General features: G+C 40.8%; 1 protein-coding gene across 2 annotated transcripts in view; it reads left to right on the top strand.

Moving 5' to 3' along the window:
- Window positions 1-2065: 2065 nt before the first annotated feature.
- The window catches only part of VPS13B (vacuolar protein sorting 13 homolog B), a 572358-nt gene continuing 547938 nt past the window's right edge, over window positions 2066-26485 (top strand). Inside the window, exons 1-3 of one of the 2 annotated variants that reach the window (XM_060243442.1) lie at window positions 2066-2304; window positions 3309-3475; window positions 6104-6247. In XM_060243442.1, coding sequence (XP_060099425.1) covers window positions 3329-3475; window positions 6104-6247 — 291 coding nt within the window. In that variant the 5' untranslated portion in view covers window positions 2066-2304; window positions 3309-3328. The remainder of the gene's footprint in view (window positions 2305-3308; window positions 3476-6103; window positions 6248-26485) is intronic. The other variant, XM_060243444.1, reaches the window with a different exon arrangement.

Here is a 26485-nt window from a genome sequence, read left to right as displayed (position 1 = left end):
GACCCCCTAGTCCAATCATTTTGAAACTGGGGGGGGGAGGTTTGGGGGGAGGTACTAGATGCTATACGAAAAATTTGGTGTATCTACCTCAAAAAATAGCCCCCCCAGAGTCCCCAATACCCGCGGATCAATTTCCCATTATTCCCTATGGGAATCGTTCTCCAAAGGGAATAATAGAGTGCCCAGTAGACATTTCCCTCCGCCCCCGCATGCCTTCTAAACCGGGGGAGGGGGCCTCCAAACCAGGGAATCCCCTGCCCCCTCCCTCTCTCTCACACACAAATACTTACTAGATCTTGTTCCTGCAGAACTTTACTTGCTCTGAAAAAGAAACCAAAACAAAGGGAGGGGCCGTTCTCCAACGAAACTGTTACTGACCCTTTCCCATGAAGCCCTTCCTGTTTTCTGCTTCCTGCTCAGCCTTAAAGTCATACATTTTAAAAACGGACCTGCAGGAGCTCTAAAACTACATGGTGACTGTGGGGGGCACAGCTTCCCCCAACGGCCAGCTGGCTGGGGGCGGGGGGAAACCTATAAAAACGGGGGATCCCCCACTGGGACCTGGGAATTGGGAAACCTACACACAGATTGTTCCCAGAGCTTCAAGGATATATACTCTTGAAAGCCATGCAATTAAGCCCCACCTGTTCTTTGCTACTAGGACAGTTACCCCTCTAAAAGACTCCAGCAGCAGTTAAGCGACTAAGTGACTAACAAAATTCACTCCAGTGCAAACCTTTGTGAGTTAGGCCTCTCTTGCACCAGAGGAAGTAAACTGACTCACGAAGGTTTATGCTTAAGTAAACTGTTAGTCTTTAAAGTCCCACTCAGCTGCTGTTGGTTTTTTCCCCCCTTCTGAAGCTCCCCGCTCTATATATCTTTACTCCTTAGGACATAAAATAAAACACGGGTCCAGTGGCACCTTGAATATTTATTCAAGCCCAACCCTCATGAGTAGGAGCTCACTTTAAGTGCTTCCTCCGGACATTTCTTCTAACTTCTAGAGTTGCCAACTCTGGGTTGGGAAGATCCAAGTGGGCAGCCGTGTTGGTCTGAAGCAATAGAACAAAGCAGTAGACAAGTACACCTTTAAGACCAACTAAGTTTAATTCAGAATGTACGCTTTCGTGTGCTTTAAGCAGACTTCATCAGACAAAACTGGAATGGCAAGCCATTTTTAAATATAGAGAAAGTGGGCAGTGAGTTGGTATGTAGAGACATGGGAATGTTTTTAGCAGATTAAAAGAAATGCAAACTGGGGTCTGTGTTTGTTAACTGGGCTGTAACAACAGTGGAGGGTGGCATGGCTGCTTTTTATCACTCTCCACTGTTGTTACAGCCCAGTTAACAAACAAACACAGACCCAAATTTGCATTTCTTTTAATCTGCTAAAACATTCCCATGACTCTACATACCAACTCACTGCCCACTTTCTCTATATTTAAAGATGGCTTGCCATTCCAGTTTTGTCTGATGAAGTTTTCTTAAAACACACGAAAGCTTACATTCTGAATTAAACGTAGTTTGTCTTAAAGGTGCATCTTGTCTACTGCTTTGTTCTGGGTTGGGAAATTCCTGGAGATTTAGGGTGGAGCCTGGGAACACTGGGTCCTTAAGTGAGGATGAACCTCAGTATGGTATAATGCCACAGAACCCACCCTCCAAAGCAGCCATTTGCTCCAGGGGAACTGATCTTTCCAGGCAGTCAGTCATAATACTAAGAGATCTCCAGGCACAATCTTGAGGTTAGCAACGCTACAAACTCCGACTTTATCTTGCTCTTGTAGACTAATAGGGCTATTTGCTTGGAGCTATTCAGATGTGCCCTCTTACAAGGGCGCGTAAGTCCCCAACAAAGAAGGTGTAAATTCCCTTTGCTACTCCACAGAAAAACCGCCAGTACGCCGAACACGCTGCTTCTGAGCGAGCCGCTTCGCGCGCACCTCTCACCTCACTTGCCTAGAAACTGACTACTCCGCCCCGCGAGCCTCTCCCGCCCCCTTCTCAAGCCAAGCCGCTCCTGCCGGATGGTGTCACCCTTAAAGATGTCCGGACAAGCGAAGGAGGAGAGTTTAGACTGACGCACCAGCTGCCCTGGAAACCCGGAACCGCCTCCGCGGCGGCTCAGTCCCAGCCTCTTTGGCCCTCAGAGAAGCCTGACGCTTGTGCCGTAGACAGCCGGGGAATGAGTCGGTGAAAGGAGCCTTTAGCCCTGCTGCTAGGGAGAGTCCCATGAGGACGAGGAGCGGTGAGGTCGTCCCTCAGGAGGGGAAGGAGTGGAGCTGGTGGTTGTGTGCGGAACAGGTGAGAAAGGAAGGTGTTTGGGGGAAGGGTGGGTGCAGGTGTGTGTGGTGGTCTTGTTGGTGAAGATATTTGTTAGGGTGGTGGTTGGACGGCTGCTTCAGTTACTTTGGTTATTCCGGACAGCGTATACAGGGACCATCTCTGCAGAACGGACGAACTGTGAAGGTCTGTTCCTTAGAGTTTACGTGGCAGAAGGTGCTGAAAGTTTCCTCTTGGATCGTTTACTTATGTTTCCCTCCTCCTTTACACTTAACGCTATCCGGGCTGATTTGATCACAGTGTAAAGTTTGCAAACTGACTTTAAAGAAAATAAGGATCAATACCTTATGGTTGTTGTCACTGAAGTGACGGAGTGTGCCATGATTTTAAATAATGTTGTAATTTAGGGATACAAATGTCATGTCTGACAGCAAAAAATTCAAAAAGAAAATGCGGTAATATATTATCTTTGAAAGCTCCCAACTGTACATTTTGTTCCACAGCAGTTTCTTTCTGCTGGGTGCTGTCACACTGTTAAATTAACACAATAGGGCCATTTTTTGTGTACCGTACAAAACATATTTGGGTATCATCAAATTCTGAAGGCCTATTGTTTGTAGTTCTACAGTTGTTGCCAGGCCATTTGATCTGTGAACTATTTATGTCAGAGTAACAATTTAAATTGAGGCACACAGTTCAATCTTACTGCGCTTTATTCATTATTTATACTTTCTTGCAGTCTGAGTTCCTGTGTTTACATGAAATAATTTCTACTGTGGAATTTATCCCCAAGTAGATGTACATATGGAAGTGTATACTTTCATATAAACATGAACAGGATCAGGCTGCTAGTCTCGTTGAAATGAGACTACATCAGTTTAAAGTTACGCACTTGATTGGCCTTATTGGCAGCTGTAATAGGTGTGTTTTCTAATATTTTGCTTACTAGCAAGATAATATTTCAAAACTATGTTATGTATTATGTTACATGTATTAAGATTTTGCATGGTTTGTGTTTTTTACAGACTTGATTAACTAAGGAACAATGTTGGAATCATACGTGACTCCTATTCTGATGAGTTATGTAAATCGCTACATTAAGAATTTGAAGCCCTCTGACCTACAGCTGTCACTTTGGGGAGGAGATGTAGTGCTTAGCAAACTTGAACTAAAACTCGATGTACTGGAACAGGTATGTTGTTATAGCTATTTTCTGCTTACATCAAATCTAATTGTGTGTTTTAATCTGTGCAGCATTATTCACTACCCAAGCAGATGAATTCAAATCGTCTACTCAGAATCCTATTCAGTTCTATTTAGATAGACTTAGTCTCAGGAAAATATTTTTAGAATTACACTATAAATTCATATTACTGTTTTACTGGATATTATTATTGTTGAGCAAATCTGCTGGAATCCTATGTCTTAGAAGGAAATAATTTTTGGGGAAATGTTTTGAATTCAGGATGAAAAACATGCCTCAGTAGGTAGCTTTGGGCTATTTACATTTTTTCTCCTTGAAATCATTTGATATTTTTCTGATTTTTGTTGTTGTACCATTTGCCCTCTGTCACTGATTTCAGGTCATTTCCAGGACTGTCCAGAGCATTATGGTTTTCTGACCTTTCAGAAGCGTCTGGTATATCTTCCTGTTTTATGTACACTAAATATACTCTAGGAAATGTGGAAGCCACAAATATTTAGTCTTTACTACTTAGTGCTAATGGTGTCTTCAGGGATGATGCTTCCCCATAACCTAATGTCAATAGATGAAAATCCTAACATGGTTTGTGTTGCTATATTTAACCATTTGCTTGACTAATAAGCTGTTTGCAGTAGAGCAGCCTATATAAAGAGTAGGATGTGTTACATCAGCCTATTGTATATTTTTGATTATTTGTGCTGCAGTGGGTTGTCTAACATAGCATACTTTATTTTTCCCTATCTGCATTCTGTTAAATTTGTTCTGAGCGATCAAAGGCAGTAATAACATTATTACCGTTTGTAGTATAAATGATGTCCTCAGATTCTTTCCTCCTCTGCCATATGTGCAGCTTGCAGGGAAAAATGTCTACAGCCTCTTTTGGGCCAGTTAGGCACAATTTCATATTTCTGATTTTAAATAAAAGGTTAACACCTTTAAAAGGGTAAGGGAATTTATAATCTTTATTTGTATATTGAAGACAGCTTTCAGTTTCATAATGAGTACTACATGTTACAACAAAGTCTAGAGAAACAAACTGTTAAGGTGCTTGCTTTCTGGCATTTTATGTTTTTAGAATGTGGAATTTTAAAATTAAGGCAATGCAGTGTTCCTAATTATTAGTGCATATATGGTGATCTGTTCTTTGAAGGAACACGCAGACATCTTTTGGGATGAACATAAGCCCTTGGGCATGATTAAGATAGTTCTGGATCCCAACACAGATTTTGGTGTTTGGAAATTTAATAAACTTCCTCGGCAGTAAGTAGAACTGGTAGATAATTTTCAGCAATTAATCCTTCTACATTGAATCCAGAACCTTTCTTGCATTTTTATCATATATTTAAAACTTGCCAGTCATACATTAAAAAAATATACTTTTTTGTTCAACTAAAACAGTGATTTCCTAGTTTGTTTCAACAGACCCCTTTCATATACAGGAGTACATACAGAGTTTTGGATGTATAGAATTAGTTCGAGAAGTGATCTCCGATTCATGCCATAGTATTCCTGTTACCTTGTATGGGTGTGAAGTTGGACTGTGAAGAAAGCTGATGGGAGGAAGTTGATTAATTTGAAATGCAGTGTTAAGATAGCACAGACTGTCAAAAAGACAAATAAGTGGGTTGTAGATTAAATCATGTCTGAACTCTCCTTAGAAGCTAAAATGACCATTGTACTTTGGTCATATTATGAAAAGGCAAGATTCATTGGAAGAGACAGGAAAAGGAGCCTGCTAGGAAAAGTTGAATGCAGGAGAAAAAGAGGGAGACCCAACATGAGATGGACTGACTCAGTCAAGGAAGCCATTCTTTCAAGACCTGAGCAAGGCTGTTAATAACACCATTAATTCATAGGGTCGCCATAAGTCTAAAGTGACTTGATGACATTTAACATACATATAGGATCCAACACTTGAGTATTTTATTTTTTTTAAAGACAGGGGGACTGTAATGTAATAGTGGTAGAAATAGGGATGTCACCATATAGCTCAGTGACAGTTATTTGCCATAAGCAATGATGTAATTGTTAGCTAATGAATGATAAGTACCCTTATGTATGAAATCTGTAGAATTCAGGTGTTACATTGAAAGACATAAGTTGTGTAATACTAGGAACAACCGAAACATCACAAAACAGCGTGCAAGCCTTTGTGTTCTCCAGAGTTCTTCATCAGACTTGCAGTTAAAAAAACAAAATGAGAGGGAGAGAAAGAGGAGAAAAAAGATGGAAAGGCCTTACATTTTTAAAATGTGTATCCTTATGTCGAGCTCTGGTAAATTTAAAAGCTTGCACACCGTTCTGTAATATTTTGGTTGGTCCTTAATAAAAGGTATTATACAACTTCTGCATTTGGATTTTTTGTGGACTGATGTGACCACCCAGAGCCACAGTCTATATGTTTGAATTAAAGAAATGAATATTAATGGAAAACTATTTAAAACTCAACTATAGGAAAGCCTTGCAACATTCAAAGAAAAAAAATCAATATTTTGTTAATGCTATAATAATGCTATAGTAGCCCATTTCCTTTAAATGCTTACTTAAAGAAAGATTTAATAGCAGACTTGGTCATTGTTTTTATTCTGTTTTGTTTGTTCATATTTTGTTTTTAAGGAGCTGAAACTGCCATTTACCTTCCTAAGTGGACACATTCATGAGTTACGCATCCATGTGCCATGGACAAAGCTTGGCTCTGAGCCAGTTGTAATTACAATTAATACAATGGAATGCATCTTGAAGCTAAAGGATGGAGCCCAGGTAAGACATCTCAGAATATGTAAGTCAACCCGGGATAAAGGTAGTATGGGCTTAATGGTTTTTAGAGCAGTTGTCAGCCATATTAACAAAAACCTATTCATCTGTTGTGTGTGCCACACTTTTCTGAAAGTCTTTTCCTATAATCAAATTATTATAATTGGCAGTTCTGTTTTATATTTTTCTTTCACTATAATGTTTTTCTTAGAAGGTGGTTAAATGGAAAGTCTGCTGTTTTCCTTGACTAGGCAACAAATTAATCTTCGGAGCAATATGGTAGTCCAAATTGTTCCACTTTCTGCCAGCTAGCAATCTGTATTGCATTATTGGAGTGAGGTTTTTTCAACAGTTCCAGACAAGGAAATGTTTTTGAGGAAGAAATTAGTTCTAATATAGTACTGTAATTTGTCTGCCCAAAGCACACTTATTTGCATTTTATTTAATTTCTCTTTAGTTCTGAGACAGCAAACAACAAATCTTTACACTAGTTATATACTTGAATTTCATATGTTGGGTTTTAATTTTTTTTCTGAATATAAGAATGCAACAGTATCTGTATACACCAGAATAAAACTGAGGCAATATTGCCCTCATAAGAGGTGTGGAAAATGTTGAGCTAGTGCTGTGAAATACTTGGAACCTATGATTGTGAAGTCCCTGCTTTCACCCAAGTCAGTCTTATTTGCTCTCTTCTTTATTGGATCTGTGTGCACAAGGCTACAAATGAGCATGCTGGTTTAGGGAGGCTGGATCCATGCCCAGAGCAAGCCATAGATTCCGTTGTACATACTGGCACGTCTCTGCTATTCATCAAAGAAGTTACTATGGACATAGCAAGGTGCACAGTTTAAAAGGTATTAGTGGTCATTGCTGCACTATTGAAGTTACTCATAAAATTGAGCCAGACTGTTTCTGTCCTTCCTTTCCCTCAGGAAAACAGTTCAAGTGCCTGTACAGCACTCTAGCCTTGGGAACTCTGAAAATGCCACTTGAGTGCTAGCTGAAATCAGAGTCTTGAGTAGGTCCTAAGTTGCGTGTGGGGCACCTTTAAGGCAACAACCCCACAGTAATAAGCAATGCATTAGGTTTTTGCTGTGTTACTTTGCTGTCATGTTGAAGGTTTGGCATGCTCTGTGCACTCTTATAAGATTTGTCATAAGAGGAGCAAAGGGGAACACTTTATCAATGTACGTGGTATTCACCCAACCCACTTGTAATAACAGCTTCAGTGCTGGATCTTGTAAAAAACAACTGGTCTGAATTCGACAGCTTCAAACCTTGTATTATCTAACATCTGTTGAAAGATATTTTACATGTGAGTTAAGTGATTTTAAAAAGTGTTGTATCTGTTAGAACTAGTGTACTTTCTCAGTCAGATGAAGCTTGTACTTGCATCAAAAATTAGGTTGTATGGAACTGACCTAGTGACTAGATCAGATATGAAGAACTGTGAGCTCATGGAGTGGATCCTTCCTGCTTCTCCCTCTGCCCACATCTTCTGCAGCTCTTAGTGCCAGTCTGAAAGTAGCTCCTGAGTTTGGCCTGAAGCACAAATGGCTATAGTTTAAATGTGAAATGTGCAAAAAGTACACTTTTCTTTTGTTGGTGTAGAAGTGTTGAGTGGTTTTCAATAACAGTGATGAGGATATACTTGAGTGAAGGCCTGTAGTAGCAAAAGTCATTTTACAGGAGGGAAAAGCGGATCCTCTGTAGTTACATTCATGAAATGGTGAATATGAACATATTGCCTTGATTCCGTACAATTTATTTAAATTATTATGCTCTCCCTTTCCCTTGGGACTGAAGGTAGTTTACAATTCCAAATTTAAAAATATACAAAATGTAATGAAATCCCAAAGTGGTGGTTCCAGGTTTTGAGGGCCGCCCATGCCCACTGCTAGGCCCTGCATCTTTCCCACCCACTTGGAGGCCCCCACCTGCTTGTATATCCTTCCTCTCTCCACTTGCAAGCTCTTTAACCACATGCAGTCACAGCTGTCCATGCTGCCTGGTTGTCACTTCCTCAGTGATGCCGGATGGTGAGTGCAGCTGGAAGTGCCACTGCTGTAGCCACCAGGAACATTGATGTGATCATCCACATGCCCTTTTGCAGCAGTGCTGGGCAGCATATGTAGCTGGGAGCAAAGGGGACAAAGCACAAACAGTTAGCGGAGGAGTATGGGCACAGGCATTAGAAGAGATGTGTGAGTAGGGGGTCAGCAGAAATGAGCCCTACCAGAAACCATGGCCCTGGCAGTTGCCTTACCTCAGGGTATGCTGAGTCCAGCCTTGAAACCGCATTGACTCCTGTGGCAGACAAGAGACTGTTCTCATCTGAAAAGTAAAACTTCCAAACCATCCATTTTGCACCTGAGGCTATGGGAGTGCTGCTTCAGTCTCCAGTTACCTTTCAGAGGGGGATGTAATGATGGAAGGAAGCAAAGCAGCAGTCAGTTTGAATCTGCCTCAGCAAGATAACAGGCAGTTTAAAAAGTAGTTGTACCTGGTAGAGTGGCAGTTTAACTCTACCTCTGAGAGAGGACAGAGGACCTTGATGTGAATACTTTCTCTGCTGATTAGCATACCTTGCAACAATTGTTATTTTATATTAAATTAGATTTATTGGCTGCTCTTCCCTGTGAGCAGGGCTCAGGGTGATTTACAACAATATATACACAATAGATAGTTCGATTTAAAAATCCACATTAAAACCCAGATTCAGATAAAACAGTTCCCATTCCAAGAAGGCAAATGGTTACAATACCTAAGCTTTCTGGGGTGCGGGGTGGGGGAGACTGAGAGTGCCAGGTGGTGCACTGTTATGATGCTGTCATGTCACTGTCCTCAACCAAATGCCTGGCGGAACATCTCTGCCTTATATGCCCTGCAGAAAGGTAGTAAATCTTGCAGAGCACAGATGTTCTCTGGCTCAGAGTTCCACTAGGTGGGGGCCAGAGCCAAAAAAGCTCTGTCCCTAGTTGAGGACAGCCAGATCTCTTTCAGTCTGAGGACTGCCACTAAGTTCTTGTTCCCTGGGCATACTGAGAGAGGTGGTCCTGAAGGTATTTGGGTCCCTGACCGCTAAGGGCTTTAAAGGTCAAAGCCAAAACCTTGAACTTTATCCTGTTCTCCACTTAGAGCCAGTGCAGCTCACACACTGCAGGTTGAATATATGCCTTCTGAGGAGGACTCATATGGCTGCATTCAGGATTAGTTGGAGCTTCCAAGTCAGGTGCAAGGGTAGGCCCACATACAGAGAATTACAGTAGTCTTTTCTGAAGGTGTCCGTTGCATGGATTATTATGGCTAGATCTGTATGGGGCATGTAGTTGGAAAAACACCAGTTTGGCAAGCTTCATGACCTGGGCCTCCATGGGCAGCTGCCAGCAGAGATTTTCTGTGAGGGTGACTAGCACCATCTCTGTCCTGTGGCCATGGCAGAAGCTGGATTGAAATGGATCCAACGCTAATGTATCATCCAGAAATTTACTCTGACTCTTGGGACAAGGCAGACTGGTGTGGGTGGAATCCTGTGTGTATGAAAGGATCCAGCCTGGTATCATCCAGAAATTTACTCTGACTCTTGGGATAAGGCAGACTGGTGTGGGTGGAAACCTGTGTGTATGAAAGGATCCAGCCTGGTGACTAGGCAGTGAAGAGCTGTTTGTGACATCAAGTGTTAAAGGGAATTCAGATTGCAATCTGAAGCCATAACTACCGCAGTTTACAGTTACCGTAAATGCCTTGGCTTCTCCTGTGACTGTCTGGAAACCTGTGCTGCCGAACTGTTCTTTAAAAGCAACCTGAACATAAATAAATCTTTAGTTTTATACAACTGCTGTCTCAGTGACCTTTCTAACAAAACACTATATACTGTGACTGAGATGCTACACAATTTCTATAATAAATCATTTTTTTCATCAATTTGTGTGTATTTCTTATACAAGAAATCACATTATAATAAATTTACAAATACAGTGTTACCAGTAACTACGTGAACAATCCCAAATGTATCAGGATAGAATATCAAATAGTACAAGAAGAGACTGCCCACAAAATCCATAGTCTTAAACAACTTTCCTCAAATAAACAGAAAAGGAGGCTGAAATGTTCCTATAAGGTCTCTTTTTCTAAGACTCAGTAAGAGGTACCTCACAGTCTTAAAGAGCCTTCCACGTAAATAGTAAAGGAGGTTGAAATATTCATATCTCCATGGGATCTCTCCGAAGATGATGTGACATAGCATGTGGATTTTGAATTACTGATGTTCTGGGATCTTCAGAAGCCATATACTGAAAAAACCAAATCTCTAATCCTACTCCAAAGGAAGTTCTAGTACACTTTAAACCAGGGTGCCACAGTAAATCGACAGCAATTCTGATTTTTCTACTGGATAATCTAGAGGATATATGGCTATATCGCATTTTGTGCCATTGTAATTTGTGGTAACATACACTTTAATGTACTTTCTAAGCTCTTTTATGATAGTATCTCAGAAAGCAGATGATCTTTCTGAGTACTTTCTAAGCTCTTTTATGATAGTATCTCAGAAAGCAGAAAGCATGCTGTGATTCAGTTGCACGAAAATTATCTTTTGTACCGTTAGATGTGACTACTACATTTTGTTCTTTATTTTAAAAATTACTAACATTGCTGTACATATATTTGTGAACTGCAGTGATTGTATTGTTTTGTTTAAGCATTAGCTCTTATTGGTGAGGGAACTTGCATTGTGAGGGGTTTTTTTATTTACAGATTCTTTTTCAATAATCATTCATGTTACATTTGGATGCTCTTGTAATAATTATTCATGTTATATTTGGATGCTCTTGTAAAATCCAGAAGAGACCCAAGCTGCTAAATAAAACTTCATAATCTCATTAATGAGGTTGTATTTAGTAGTTGGCTTTGAGAAATATAACTATTCTTGGAATTTTTTGGTATATATCTCTGTTTTTTTAATATTTCAGAATGTTATAATAAAAATGGATCTATGTTTTAAGTAGTCTGGTCCTTGTTATGCCACCCATGCAGTGCTTTTATATTTAAAAAAATATCCAGAACACTAAGTATTTTTTTCCAATGTTAAGGTGGAGGTTTCAAGGCCAGATGTCCCATAAGAAACACATTTTAGAAGCAGCAAATTACAACTAATTATAGAAGCTGCAGAAACAGATTTGTAACACATGACTTTGTGCAACCCAGAACTAATATTTGATATTGGACCATGCAGATGGCTACTGCTGGAATGATCAGATTTCCTGTTTGCATGGTATTTGAAACTTGAATTTTGTGGTGCATACAGCAAAAGGTCAAATGTCACAAATGTAAAGCACTCTCAAAACAAGTATTTGTTACAGATGTTTAAGAACCTATAGAAAGAAAGGAGTTTTGAAAATTGCAACTGACATTTGGACAAATTATTCCATGGTATGTACACCCTTGGAGAGTAACATTTGGATTTGTGCCAATAATAGGATTTATCTTTGTAATAATAAGAATGTAAATGAAAGCAATCTCTTTGCTTTTCTGAGTATGTATTTAGGAAGTTATAAATTCAGTTCATTTCATGACAAATAACTCCTCCTAGAATACTAGTTCCCAAGCTTTTCTTCTGCAGCTGCCCTCATGGACTTCAGGTACTAGATAAAGCCTCTTCTTCATATTTTATAGTTTAATATATTTTACATTTTTATAAAGGTTGATTTATACACATGGCTTACACATAGGGCATGTCATATTACCACATTTTATTTCACAAAACTTTCTATTGTCTTTTCCAAATAGAAAATAAATCTGATGATTTTATAGGTTTAAAACTTTGTACTAAAAATTCTGAATATCCGTTTGTTTTATAGTAAAGCAATTTTGTTGCATAGTCAAGCAAGTAGATGGTTCCAAAAACCTTTGTTTAAAATAAAATTCAATAATTAACTGATGCTAGTCCACTTAAAAACCATTTATTATTGCAAGTGGTCCAAGCCTTTCATGAACATATAAGGAATTTTTGCTGCATTTTACCTTTTATTTGCAGCTCTCGTAGTGCTTTCGGCCGTTGCTGCCAAGCCTCCTGCCCCTGAGCAGTAGGTAGTGGCATTGGGGGCTGCAACAACAATAGGGGATTCCTGAGATTATTCCCCACAGTTTTGACAAAATGAAGCATAATCCAGGAATGCAGAAAAGGCTTGTGCAAGAGAGAGGAGAGGGGATTTCCCCCCCCCACCCCGATTTCCTGTGCCATGTTTCATTCTGCTGTGGAAGGTCCCAAATTCTCACCAGTAGCTTTTTGGGAAAGCACAGGAAACTGCTGTGACAATGGGTATGGTAGGTAGTTAAAATCCCATCTGTGAACTCAATGGATAGCTATTTTTCTGCTTATTGATGAATGATGTATTTTGCATGGTAAGGGTGGCACAGCCCAAGCTATAGATTAATAATTAACAAGGGGGGGGGATGACCATGAAGACAAGATTGTGCTGCTCTTGATAACTGCAGGTTTGTGTCTCTTTACTTTTAAAAGCTGATGTTTTAGTGAAACATACTGTACTACAGATTAAAATCTTTAAACATTTTGAAGTGTCAAAGCATACATGCTTTGCAGTCTACATTTGTGGTTGTAGTTTGTTATTCTTCAGCTGCCTTTCTACTTGTCTAGAAGTTGCTAGTTACAATGCCACTTTGATTCCCTCATCATGGTAGGTTGTAGAAGAGACTGGGAGAGATGAGAATGGACTAAATATTGGGAGGTTGCATACTTGCCACTGTATCCCTGAGGCCATTCTCAGGGACTCTGAGAGGGATGAAATATGAGATTCTGAATTCTGTTTTGGAACTTTAAAAGATACATGTGGTTATGACATGATACTTACCAAGACACTTATCAGGGCCAGACAGACTTTATACAAGTGAATGTGTGTGCTTTATTGCTAAGAGGTGTGTTCCACTGACTTCTTAAGTACTCCTGTAAAAGCTCTGCAGGTAAGAATAGCTCAGGAGATAACACGTGAGTTTTTGGGTTAATAAAACAATTAGCTGAACCAGCATAGAAATAGTTGCAAAATAGATCTCCCAGAAAATAGAGGACCTGCTGGTTGCCAGAAACATGGAGAGGGAAAGAGTTGTGTTTTGAAGTGTCTTTAGTTAAAAGCACAAACATGTGGATGAAGTTTCTATATTAAAGAAAACCTACCTTTGTAAGAGTTTGAGGGCCAGCCTTGTTTTAAGTTAAAGCAGGTTGCTGAAAATGACAGATCTTCACAAAATAGGATGAAAAACAAACTTCTTATTCTTTTTTTTTTCCTGGCCAGCTCTGATGGAAGTAGAACAAATTGATTCTTGGAACCCCCTCATTGAAAGTTTGGGGGTTTCTCCTTGATTGGAAGAAATAGAGTCTGCCTTAGGCCATACTCCAACCTAAAGAAAACAAAGGTCGAGGAGCTGATGGGGTTTGAAGTATTTCTTCCTCATTCCCTTAATTCTATAGATAACTTCATAGCAGATTGAAGTAGCTCACTGAAATAATATCAAAGAAGGCAGCCTTTCTGTTTGGCACTCCATCCCCATTACATTCTGTTTAGGGACAGAAAATAACCATTGATCAACACTTGGCAGCATAGAAATAAAGTTATTCTTTGGAATTTGATTTTTGTAATGACATGCTGATTGCCACCCGAGAGAGAAGAAAAACTAAACCTGCTGTCCATCATTCTGGTTTTAAAAGGAAGCCTGTTTGAAGTCATTTGTTTTTCCTCCCACTGCCTATTTGGTCAATCTGCTTAAGTTGCCTTTATCATTAGTTGTCTTGTAGTCTAATTCAGGGGTGTCAAACTCATTTGTTATGATGGCCAGATCTGACATAAATGAGACTTTGTCAGGTCGGGCCGTATGTGTTATAAAATGTAGTGCCAGATAGTGGATATGTAAACTTTATAAAGTTCACAAACACAAAAGATTTTTTTAAAAAACTTAAAACATGCTTAAAAGATTAGCACTCTTGCAATATTGTGTTTATTTCTGATCTGACACCTCTTGCTCTGAATTATTGCATCAAAAACTGAAGAAATGTTTGCCGTAGCAGTCTTGAGTATGCTGTTGAGCTATTGTTCAGGAGTGTATCTGTTAAATTGCAAACCTACTTTGATTTATTCACATTCATTACAGACATCTCATGGTCAATGCTTTGAGCCTAAGACCCAGGGGAAAACATGAAATGGCTGGGCATTGCAAGCTTTTTGTACATAAATTGCTTCATGTGTTGGTCAGCCAATGCAGAAAATAGAGGCTTTGCTCTGAAGCTCCTGTACGATTGAGCAAGCCTGGCAAAGCAAGCTATGATGCAGAAGAAGGAATACAGAGAGGAGGAGGCAGATGACAGTGAGTTGCTTGCGGGCCTGATAGGAGCCTTCTGGAGGCCTTATCTGGCCCTTGAGTCACATGCTCCTCCAATTCTTGCCAGTAATATGCATTTTTTTCCGTTCTTAAACCCAGGTTCAGCTCTCTATTTTTAAAAGCCTCCCTGCTATTACCCTCCTGATTTCCTGTCTTCTGTCTCTTCTACATCTACCTGTTCTTTCCAAGACTCATGTATTTCATTCAGTAGCTGACTGTCTTGTAGCTTTAGCCATCCTTTTAATTTCCATAATTTGTGGTAGACCACACAATTCTGTCCATAGAGCCAGTGTGGTATTTTAGTCCCAGCCTAAAGGACTTTTCCATTGTTTTACAGATTGTCTGTGAACTCTGTTCAATGTCTCTGTTCTTGTTTTGATTCTTCCAGCGCTTTGAATTCCATGAGCATTCCCAACCATTGTTTCAGTCTAGTGAACAGGTGCCAGAAGTTTCATGACTGCTGCTACTGCCGCAAAATCCTTCTGTGTGTTACAGTGTAGAATTGAGGATTTAAGTTTGGTAATCTCTTAGTTGCAAAGTATGCATGCCATCACTGACCTAAGTCTTATTTGAGTGGGCACTACTATTAGAAGCAAGTATCTTATGTCTGGATTTCAATGTTCCAAAAACAAAACAACCAAACAGCTCTGTGTTCATTCTTTCCATTCACATGGGCATACCCTGGTTTTGTCCTTTGCATTGCTAGCATGATTCCACAAATCATAGAATCATAGAGTTGGAAGAAACCTCTAGGGTCATCTAGTCCAACCCCCTGCACAATGCAGGAAACGCACAAACACCTCCCCCTAAATTCACAGGATCTTCATTGCTCTCAGATGGCCATCTAGCCTCTGTTTAAAAACCTCCAAGGAAGGAGAGCCCACCACCTCCCTAGAAAGCCTGTTCCACTGAGGAATCGCTCTAATGGTCAGGAGGTTCTTCCTAATGTTGAGCCGGAAACTCTTTTGATTTAATTTCAACCCATTGGTTCTAGTCCTACCTTCCGGGGCCACAGAAAACAATTCCACACCATCCTCTATATGACAGCCCTTCACGTACTTGAAGATGGTGATCATATCACCTCTCACACTGTTGACTCATGTTCAGCGTATGATCCACTAAGACCCCTAGATCTTTTTCGCACGTACTACTGCTAAGACAAGTCTCCCCCATTCTATAACCATGCATTGGATTTTTCTTACCTAAATACAGAACTTTACATTTATCCCTGTTAAAATTCATTTTATTGATTTTAGCCCAGTTTTCCAGCCTGTCAGGGTCATCCTGTATCCTGTTTCTGTCTTCTGTGTTTGCAACCCCTCCCAATTTAGTATCATCTGCAAATTTAATAAGCATTAGTATCTGCAAATTTAATAAGCAGGGAAATTGTTACTGCAAATATAATAAGCAGGGAAATTGTTGAAATAAGAGGGAAATTGTTATTCACAGCCATTAGAAGAGTTAGAGCTGCAAAAATTCAAAAGAGACTTGTTCCCTGTCAATAGGAAGGAGAAAAGTACTCTCTGCTTGTATTTAGTTACAAAATGAAAGTTCAGGATACTTTCCTCACTTAAATTAATGTAGAAAAAATGCAGTACTTCTCTGTTCAGAACTATCTTATGCTTCAAGACATTTGAGGAATTCCCTGGGGAAAAACTACTTTCTAGCAGGTTGTTAGACATAAAAGTAAGAAGATGTTCCAAAGAGTGAGCGACATTAGAATTTAAAGAAGCTACAATGGAAAACATTTGATTCCGTTCAATAATTTAAAAAATTCCCTTTTAAAATTTGCAACGAGTAGCTTTAAAAGTAGCACAATTTTTTTTTTCTTGGACAAACAAAATCAGCAACAGAAGGTGTACAAAATTAAGGAAGAAGGAAGGAACAATTCAGTTATAATCACAAATTTAAGTCTTTACAAACACTATCTAAAACGTGTATGCAATGTTTTCTAAGAATATGACTTTGCTTGATAAAGTGAAGGAATTTTTATCTGAAAAGGAACATGACACTGATAAAGGGGAACCTGGAACTGTGCTTCTCTTTTTTAAAAGTCACATTTGAACTTGTGAGTGGGAGCTTAGAGTTCTCAGTAAATTAGGGATGTGTTGGTTTGCATGACATTTTCAGTGTTGGATGCAGAGTAAGTAGAATGGAACTTTCCTGCCTCCTCTCCCTTCTACTGCAGCAGCCCACTGATCTCTGTGATATAGGGATAGGAATGACATGAGTGTGCCTGGAGTGGGAAGGGGGAATCCTTGGAAATTGTCAATTTAATTTGGATCCAGCCCTCAGTTTACATTTCTCATATAAAATGTCATACAACACCATTGTTGTCAGTTCTATAATTTAATGATGTCTTCATCTTCCACTTTAAATTTATTTCCATATTTTAAAGGGAAAAGTTCTGTCCCTGTATAATCATAAATCCATGTTTAAGTAGGATAAATGTCAATTCAGATTTGTGACTACAAACTGAGGATCCAGTGGTTTAGGTACTATTTACCTGTCCTTTGGCTACTGCTGATGTACTATTGCTGGTTGAGCAACTGGGAGTAGATCATGAGATCCTCCATCCCTTCCTGTGTGGACTATAAATCCTATCTCCTACCGTTGATCTAACAATGGTTAGATTAGGGTAACCAGAATTCCCATGCAATGCTAGATGCTAAAATACTGTTCTGAACCTATTTTCTGAACCTGTATTCAGCCTGATGCCTGGCAGTTCTAAAACCAGTCAGTATCTCTGGCTTAAATAAATGATTCTGCCTAATCTTTTGTTATAGTGGGCTTGCTTCTCGAGAAGCAAGTAAGCACTAGGTACTGATATTTTTTTCTGGAGCTCAGATTATTCTGTGAATGAGGATAGTTTTAAGACCAGTCAAAAATATGAAATAATGAATTTACCAGTGAATTTGTTGGAAGCCATAATGGTATAAAATGCCAGAAATTAATTTATGTTTCCCATTTGATTTGCCATTTTCTGTTATTAATATCATTCTTTTTATGGCAGCATAGTGAACTTTATAAGCCACTAAATATTATGCTGTGACACTTGTAGTTGTTGTTGCTTAAACAAATAAGAAGTGATCTATTTTCTGAATATTTGGTTAATGTGCAGTCAGGGACTGCAACATTCTTTAATAAAATTGAAGCCAAATAAGTCTCATCATGTTGATGTCTTAACTTTTTTGAGCATTTGTTTTGTCCATCAGAAACTGGACCACATGCTTTTATCTTTTTCTACAGTACTTGTGCAAATTTAAAATTTATTTTACTTGCATTTAAAAGTGTACTTCTTTTAATTTTAGGAAGCTGCTGTTGGAAAGAATGCATACAATCTTTTTTTTAAAAACTTAAAATAATTTCTCTTATAGAAGGAAATTTTATCAAAGAGCAGGGCTTTTGCCATACATCGTAGAAGTTGCTTGAATTCCAAGTGTTTGAGTTCCTATGGGAGTGCATTCTGTAGTTAGATCCCCTCAACCGATAATGCTTTAGCTCCGGATCTCATGCATTTGTCAGGAATTCATGAATGTCATTGTCCCAGAAAAGTGCAGCTGTCTTGGTGGGTCATGAGGATGTCGTTGCAGATGTCCTGAAGTCCTAATTAGTGTGTGTTACTTTGTATCTCAGTCTGAAATGATACAATGAAACCTGTTCATAACAAAATGATCAGTGCATGAAAGTTTTTAGTATACTAAAGGGGTATATTTAACAACAGTATTGGCTTTAGCACCTATTGCTGTAGAGCAGTATTTTAATATGTGATTAATGATGAACAGCTTAACATGAATTTTTAAAATATATGGAGGTATTATCCCTCATGAATGTTTCATATTTTCAGTTGTAATTATTAAACTGTATCCATTTGAAGTTTTAAAAGGATTTGAATACCTTGTTGTGCTGAATCTGCAGATTTTTAAAAAATGATGCAAGAGTTTTTCATCTGCATCTGCAGCTCATGATTATAAATATATACAGATTTTTGGGACTGGTTTTACAATGAAACAAAATCAAGTTAAAAGAGAAGCTGTTCAGCAAGTTGTTATTCTTTTTAAATTCAGAAACAACATAAAAACATAAGAGAAGCCATGTTGGATCAGGACAAGGGCCCATCCAGTCCAACACTCTGTGTCACACAGTGGCAAAAGAACCCAGGTGCCATCAGGACGTCCATCAGTGGGGCCAGGACACTAGAACCCCAGCCACTGTTGCCCCCCTCAGGCAGCAAGCACCATGAATACAGAGCATCACTGCCCCAGACAGAGAGTTCCAACAATATGCTGTGGTTAATAGCCACTGATGGACCTCTGTCCCATATGTTTATCTAATCTCCTCTTGAAGCTGGCTATGCTTGTAGCTGCCGCCGCCTCCTGTGGCAGTGAATTCCATTTGTTAATAACCCTTTGGGTGAAGAAATACTTCCTTTTAACTGTTCTAACCTGGTTGTTCAGCAATTTCATTGAGTGTCCATGAGCTTGTATTGTGAGAAAGGGAGAAAAGTACTTCTTTATCTTCTCTATCCCATTCATAATCCTGTAAACCTCTATCATATCACCCCTCAGTTGACATTTTTCCAAGCTAAAGAGACCCAAGTGTTTAACCTTTCTTAATAGGGAAAGTGGTCCAACCCTTTAATCATTCTAGTTGCCCTTTTCTGGACTTTTTCCAATGCTATAATATCTTTTTTGAGGTGTGATGACGAGAATTGTACACAGTACTCCAAATGAGGCCGTCCCATCGATTTATACAGGGTATTATGATAATAGCAGATTTGTTTTCAGTTCCCTTCCTAATAATTCCCAGCATAGTGTTGGCCTTTTTAAAATTGTAGTTGCACACTGTCTCAACATTTTCAGTGAGTTATCTGCCATGACCCCAAGATCTCTCTCTTGGTCAGGCTCCACCAGTTCACAGCCCATCAAATTGTATTTATAGTTAGGATTTTTGGCCCCATTGTGCATTACTTTGCACTTGGCCATGTTGAACCTCATTTGCCATGTTGACACGCACTTGCCCAGCCTTGACAGATCCCTTTGGAGTGCCTCACAATCCTCCTTGGCTCTCACCACTCTGAACAATTTATTGTCATCTGCAAACTTAGCCACTTCACTGCTTACTTTCAACTCCAAATTATTAATGAACGAGTTAGAAAGCATCAGACCCAGTACTGAGCCCTGTGGTGCCCTACTGCTTACCATCCTCCACTGCGAAAATTGCCCATTTATACTCTGTTTCCTATTAATTAGCCAGTTTTTGATCCACAAGAGGACTTGTCCGTTTATCCCATGACTCTTGAGCTTACTTAGGAGCCCTTGATGAGGAACTTTATCAAAAGCTTTCTGGAAGTCAAGGTAGACAACCTCTATTGGGTGTCCACATGTTTGTTCACCCCCTCAAAGAACTCTTAACAGGTTAGTGAGACAAGATCTTTCCTCACAGAACCCATGCTGAGTCTTCCTCAATAACTTTTGTTCATCAGTGTGCCTATTCATTATCTCTTTAATAATGACTGGCCTATAATTTTCTGGATCTCCTCTGGAACACTTTTTAAAGATGGGGGTGACAATTGCTACCTTCCCATCCTCAGGAACGGAGGCAGATTTCAATGGAAGATTACATATTTTTGTCAGGAGATCCACAATTTCACCTTTGAGTTCTTTCAGCACTCTTGGATGTATGCCATCCGGGCCTGGTGACTTTTCAGTTTTTAAATTGTCTATCAGTTGTAGGACCCCTTCTCTCGTCACCTCAATCTGACTCAGATATGGGGCAACTCTGCACAATTCAACGGAAGGTTCTATGTACTGAAAAATGTATAGTTCACCTGATTGTCCTTTTACTGGGTAGAAAATGTCCTTCAGCTTTGTGAGTAATAAAGAACGTATTTTTTTAAAGCTGTGCTAGACCTCATAGTGGTCTCCAGAATAATATAAGCAAAACTTGGATTCCTGTTCCAGTTCAAATTTCAGTAATGGTGGACAGGGAAGCATGAAGACAGTGAGGGGAATGCCTAGGGATTTGGCTTGAAACTGTGGTCTAGTTTGGCTGGGTGGTAATGCTAGATCTGCAGATGAACTGACATGTTGGATTTGGGGTGGCTGAGTCTATAGAGGGTTGTAGTCAATGTTCCCTCTAAGCTGCAGAGTCTTTTGAGCAAAAATTCTACTTTGTGAGCTACTGGTATTAAAGTTGTAAGCTGCTGGCATTAAAGTTATGAGCTACTGCATAAATTATTGTGCTTTAGGGCCATTTTTTCTGAGCTAAGACAAAAATGTGTGAGTTGGAGGCTAAAAATCTGTGAGCTAGCTCACGCTAACTCAGCTTAGAGGGAACACAGGTTGCAGTCTAACTAGTTGTGGTTTGGATTTTGTACTTGCTTGACTCTCAGTTGATACTTACATGCAAGAATTCTGAAGAATGGTATATAATTTTGAAATTTACTGCAGTTGTCCTGTGCTTTTGAATAATAACAAGTCATGATCATGGCAATAAAAGAGGTCAGTGTCTGTTTGCAGAGAAGGAATTAAATTCTTTTGAGGGCAGGCTTCCAAAAATATCATACCCAGAATGATTCCTATTATTGTTGTGTGTATCTTGAATATCTTCAGTAATTTATACTGGAATTATTCCAGATTTACACTAGTTTAAAACAGATCAAATTCTGGCCCTTAGTGTCCCATTATGTTTCATGAATGCCCTGAATTAGTACAGTTTAACAGGAAAAGGTGAGGTAATGCATTTAAAGTTTTTACCTTGGAGAGGAAGTAAGTCCTGTCCCCCCCCCCCCCCCCGTTTGATGATAGATTGAAACAGTTAATTTTTTTGGAATGCATTTTTAGCACTTTGGTAAAGCAGAAGTTATTGTTACACATTGGGTGAAATTATAGATTTTCTGGTGGAAAAAATCTATAATGTTTTGATGTAATGAGTCTTTATTCTTTTGCTATGAGCCTGTTACAGCTCTAATTACAGATTTTCTGTAATTGTGGGGGAGTATTACAGTGGGGGATTATTAACTTGGTACAGATAAAATCTCAAAAGAGATCAGAATAGTAATCTCTTAAACACTCCTTATTACTGAATGGTTATCTTGTTTGTGTTTTAACTTTCTAGTAGATGAATTTCAAATTTCAGTTTTGGGTGTTTGTTTCATTCTTCTTGCATTCCTTTATTGAGAAATTATAAGTCTAGAAGTTAGGTTGACTAATAATGGAACATACATTAAAGAAATGATTATTAGTCAGACTGGCTTTATTTATTTAGAATTTATATCCCGCCCTTCCCACAAGTGGCTCAGGGCGGCTTTAGACCTATAATGGAACACTGTCATGATACATCTCCTTTCAGTCATGACATACAAAGTAAAAAGTATGGCTTGCTATTTACTAACATGGAATAAAAGATTTGAATTGCACTATTCCCAGAAGACATGCTTTGAAATGATGAAGGGTAAATCTTTTTTATCCCTCTCTAATCTGGCAATGTGAAAAAAATTGATTGTAACCCACTCTCTTTTAACATAAAGGCATTTGTAATTTGGTATTTAGAAATGCATTGTTTGGCATATTTTTGAAATTTAAAATGCCTTTATTTTGTTACAACATGTATTTGTTAGAAGATTTATACTTGGCATTATTTAAAAATAAGGTGGCTTACAATTCATACAAAACATTTAATTAACCATTGAAATGTCTAAAGTTCAAGGTTCTGGTTTTAACCTTTAAAGCCTTTAATGGTCTGGGACCAGCATATCTATGGGACTGCCTCTCCTGGTATGTCCCCTGGAGAGGGGGAGGATCCCTGGCCCAAAAGGATATTTGGACATTCTCAACCAGAGCCAGGGTTTTTCTGGCTCCTGCCTGTTGGAATTTTCTACCTGGATCTTCGTGAAAAGCTGGTGAACCAGTCTAAGTTGGAAAAATTTACTCCTAGTTACCTCTGTTATCTGGGTATTCAGGATCAGTGAGGCATCTAGTGAGGCATCTAGTAACATACCCAAACTGTGAGCTTGTTTCTTTTGGGAGAGTATGTCCCTGTCCATGTAAGTCAGGGGTAGGGAACGTTTTTTCTGCAAAGGGCCATTTGGATATTTTTAACATCATTCGTGGGCCATACAAAATTATCAACTTAAAAAACAGTGTTCCGCCAAGGGAGAACGATTCAGGATGGAAAAATTAATGCAAATAATTGATCTTCTTCGTGGTCTCTGTGCAGTCCCACACATGGGTTTTCCCGTCAGGACGAACCCTACCTCGGAGATTTTAAAAGCTAGCCTAGGCGTTATTTTTGGCGCGCGCTCCCTTCCGTCCTGGGGAGCAGGCATCCACTGCGCATGCCTGGAACGGGAGGGAGGCGCCCCACCCACCCAGTTTCTTTCCAACCGTCGCCCGGGATAGTCTTACCTCGCTGCGCTCCTCTTTTACCTCAGAACCTAGCCTTCGTTCTTCCCCGTTTTTTCTTCTATTCCGCATTATTATTTCTTCTTCCTTATTATATTCTTTAAAAAAACAAAACAAAAAAATATATCTTCCCTGCTTTTTACCTCAGACCTCCCTTCCCCTACCCCCCCCCCCCGGGCGTATGGAAGGAAGGGACAGTAAAATAACCTTTAAAAGGTGTTCGCGTTGTAGGGCGAAAATCCCTACATCAGACGGACATTCACTCTGTTTATTTTGCCTGGGAGAAACCCATAAAGTGGACGTCTGTGCGCATTGCCTTCAATTCGGCAAACAGGCGCGGAAAAACAGAGCCGCTAGACTAAGAAGTCATCTTATGGAGTCTGTGCTTCACCCTGAGATGTCGCAATCCTCTACTGCAAGTAAGTCGCCTCCCCTTCTGCCTCCCCAAGGGGACGGCGCAAGGTCGGCAGCTTCAGTGGCCATTGTTCCCAGCAAGCATAAGCCCGGCGATGCCGCGAAAACCGGCGACGGCGTGAAAACGTCAGAACAAACGGCCGCGCCTATTAAAATGAAAAGTGGGAAGCACACCAAGAAACACAAGCACTCCGATCCGAAGGGCCCGAAGGATTCGAGAAAAACTACCGACCCGAAGGACCCGAGAAAACCTACCGACCCGAAGGACTCGAGGAAACCTACCGACCCGAACAAATCTTCGGAACAACAGAAAGCCCACGAGCCCGACAGACAATGTGATCCGTCCACACCCGGATCCAATACCCAATAGACAACACGACGCTCATCGGTATTTTGATACTCATCGGTTCCCAGCCAGATCTCCAAGCATCGAGAGACATCGGTACCATCATACGCGTTTCCCAGAAAGATCCCCTAGCAGGGGGAGGGACCGCTACCGCTACAACCCGAGATCTCGGTCTCCATCCATGTCCCCGAGAAGACGCTACTACACTTCGAGGTCTCCATCAATGGATTCCCATCAATGTTGCGGTTACCACCACTCTCGGTACCGTGCCGATTACCACAGGGACCAATCCAAGGAAGCAACTCCCGTCCAACGGAGTAAGCACCCAACGAAACAGCCATCCCCGACTCCTTCCACTTCGACTTCTAAGCCTAAGAACACGAGTCCAACAAGACCTGACCCACAGGCACCCGTACCTGACAACTCTGATGCCGAATCCGAAGCACAATCATCGGAGTCGATGCAATCGATGTCCTCTCCTGGATCCCCGGCTTCAGACATCGCGAAGCCTGCAGATTTGTCACCATCCGACGGAGCCAAGACATATCTGGACTTGGTTGCAAACATGGCTTCTGCTCTTAATGTTAAGCTTACATCAGACGCGCCCAAGGTCACGGATGTGGTCCACGATTTGGTCCATTCAGACCTACCCGCTGGTTCCTTTCTGCCGATGCTTCCAGTACACCTAGATGCCATTAAAGAAGCCTGGGACAAGCCGGCATCTATCCCCCCCACTTCAAAGCGAATCGAATCCCTATACAAGATCCAAGCTACGGAGTCAAAGTTTCTATTCAGTCACCCGGCTCCGAATTCAATGATAGTTCACTCTTCCTCCAAATCGAAGCAGACCCGTCATCCCGTACCCCCAGAGAAGGAGGGCAGGAAATTGGACACTTTGGGAAGGAAGATGTATTCCATCTCTACAGCAAACGCCAAAATCAATAATTATTTGGCATACTTTGCTGCTTACTCCCACAATCTATCCTCCCAGTTAAGCACTCTTGTCTCTGCCCTGCCAGAACCTTCTCAAAAACAGGCATGCACATTATTACAAGAGCTCAATAGAGTCTCCAAACAGCAAATAAATACCATTCGTCACTCAGTGGGATGCACCTCCAAGGCGATGGCTGCCTCAATTGCCTTGAGAAGACACGCCTGGCTTCGCTCCTCCTCCCTACAACCCGATATTAAATTTAAAATCGAGGATCTCCCTTTTGACGGCCAGGGCCTTTTTAATGCCACGACAGACGACATACTCACCACAGTCGACGACAGCCGCAAACGGGCAAAAAGACTTGGTGTGACTCAACAGCAGCAGCAGGGCTACAAATCCAGACCATGGAAGCCAATGCCATTCAAACGCTCCAGGTCCCCTCGACAATCGGCACTCTTAGCAGACCTGGGTCTCCAAGTCAACCAGCAAAAATCGAATCTAATCCCCTCTCAAGACATTCAGTTCATAGGCGCTCGCCTCTGCACCACAGACCACAAGGCTTACCTCCCAACAGACAGGATAGCCTCTATTCATACACTAGCCACAGAAATAATGCAACAGCCCAGACAAACAGCCTTTCTCATTCAACGCATGTTAGGACTTATGGCAGCGACAACGGCGGTCTTACCACATGCAAGACTCCGTATGAGACCCCTACAAATCTGGTTTGTCCGTGCATTTCGTCCCCAACACCAATCTCAACAAACCCTCCTAACTGTCCCAAACGACATCCTTCTCTCTCTGGGATGGTGGACAGTACGAGATCATCTGCTAATAGGCATGCCATTCTTAAGGCCAAGTCCGTCAGCGGTAGTCACAACAGATGCATCAAGGTGGGGCTGGGGAGCCCATCTGAACACCCTCTCAGTCCAGGGGCAATGGACAGCATACGAACAGTCGCTCCACATCAACTGCCTGGAGCTCCTAGCCGTACACAGAGCTCTCAAATCATTCCTGCCATCTCTTCACGGCCGCCACGTTCAAATAGCTTCAGACAACGTGGCGACGGTGTTTTATATAAACAGGCAAGGAGGGACTGCATCTATCCGCCTTTGCAAGAGAGCAATGCATCTCTGGCACTGGAGTATCGCACATCAGATCCATCTCACCGCAGTACATCTCCCCGGTGCCCAGAACACACAAGCGGACACATTGAGCAGGTATCTCGTCAACGACCACGAGTGGTCACTCCACAGGCCGTACCTCCTACCAGTATTCCAGAAATTCGGAACACCATTAATAGATGTGTTTGCTGCACCAGACAATGCACAATGTGCTCTCTTTTTTATGAGAGGTCCGCCCTCACCACAGTCTGCAGGGGATGCCTTCATCCAGAAATGGACAGGTCCGCTGCATTTTCTCTTCCCACCTTTTCCACTGATAACACGATCAATACAGAAAATTCAACTGGACAATACAAATTGCATTCTAGTCACACCGTGGTGGCCGCGCCAACCATGGTTCACGACGCTCCTTTTCCTATCGGACAATACTTACCATCACTTCCCCCGGGCCAAGAACCTCCTCTCACAACAGAACGGCAAGGTTCTTCACCACGACCCGGACAGACTTCGCTTGACGGCTTGGAGGATACTTTCTCAGAATTCCCTGAGGGAGTGAGAAATGTCCTATTAAATGCACGAAAACCATCAACGAAAAAATCATATTCCATGAAATGGAAAAGATTTTCTATC

The sequence above is a fragment of the Heteronotia binoei genome, chromosome 7 (assembly GCF_032191835.1).
Source record: "Heteronotia binoei isolate CCM8104 ecotype False Entrance Well chromosome 7, APGP_CSIRO_Hbin_v1, whole genome shotgun sequence".
Lineage (NCBI taxonomy): Eukaryota > Metazoa > Chordata > Lepidosauria > Squamata > Gekkonidae > Heteronotia > Heteronotia binoei.
This window is presented reverse-complemented; position numbering and strand designations above follow the sequence as displayed.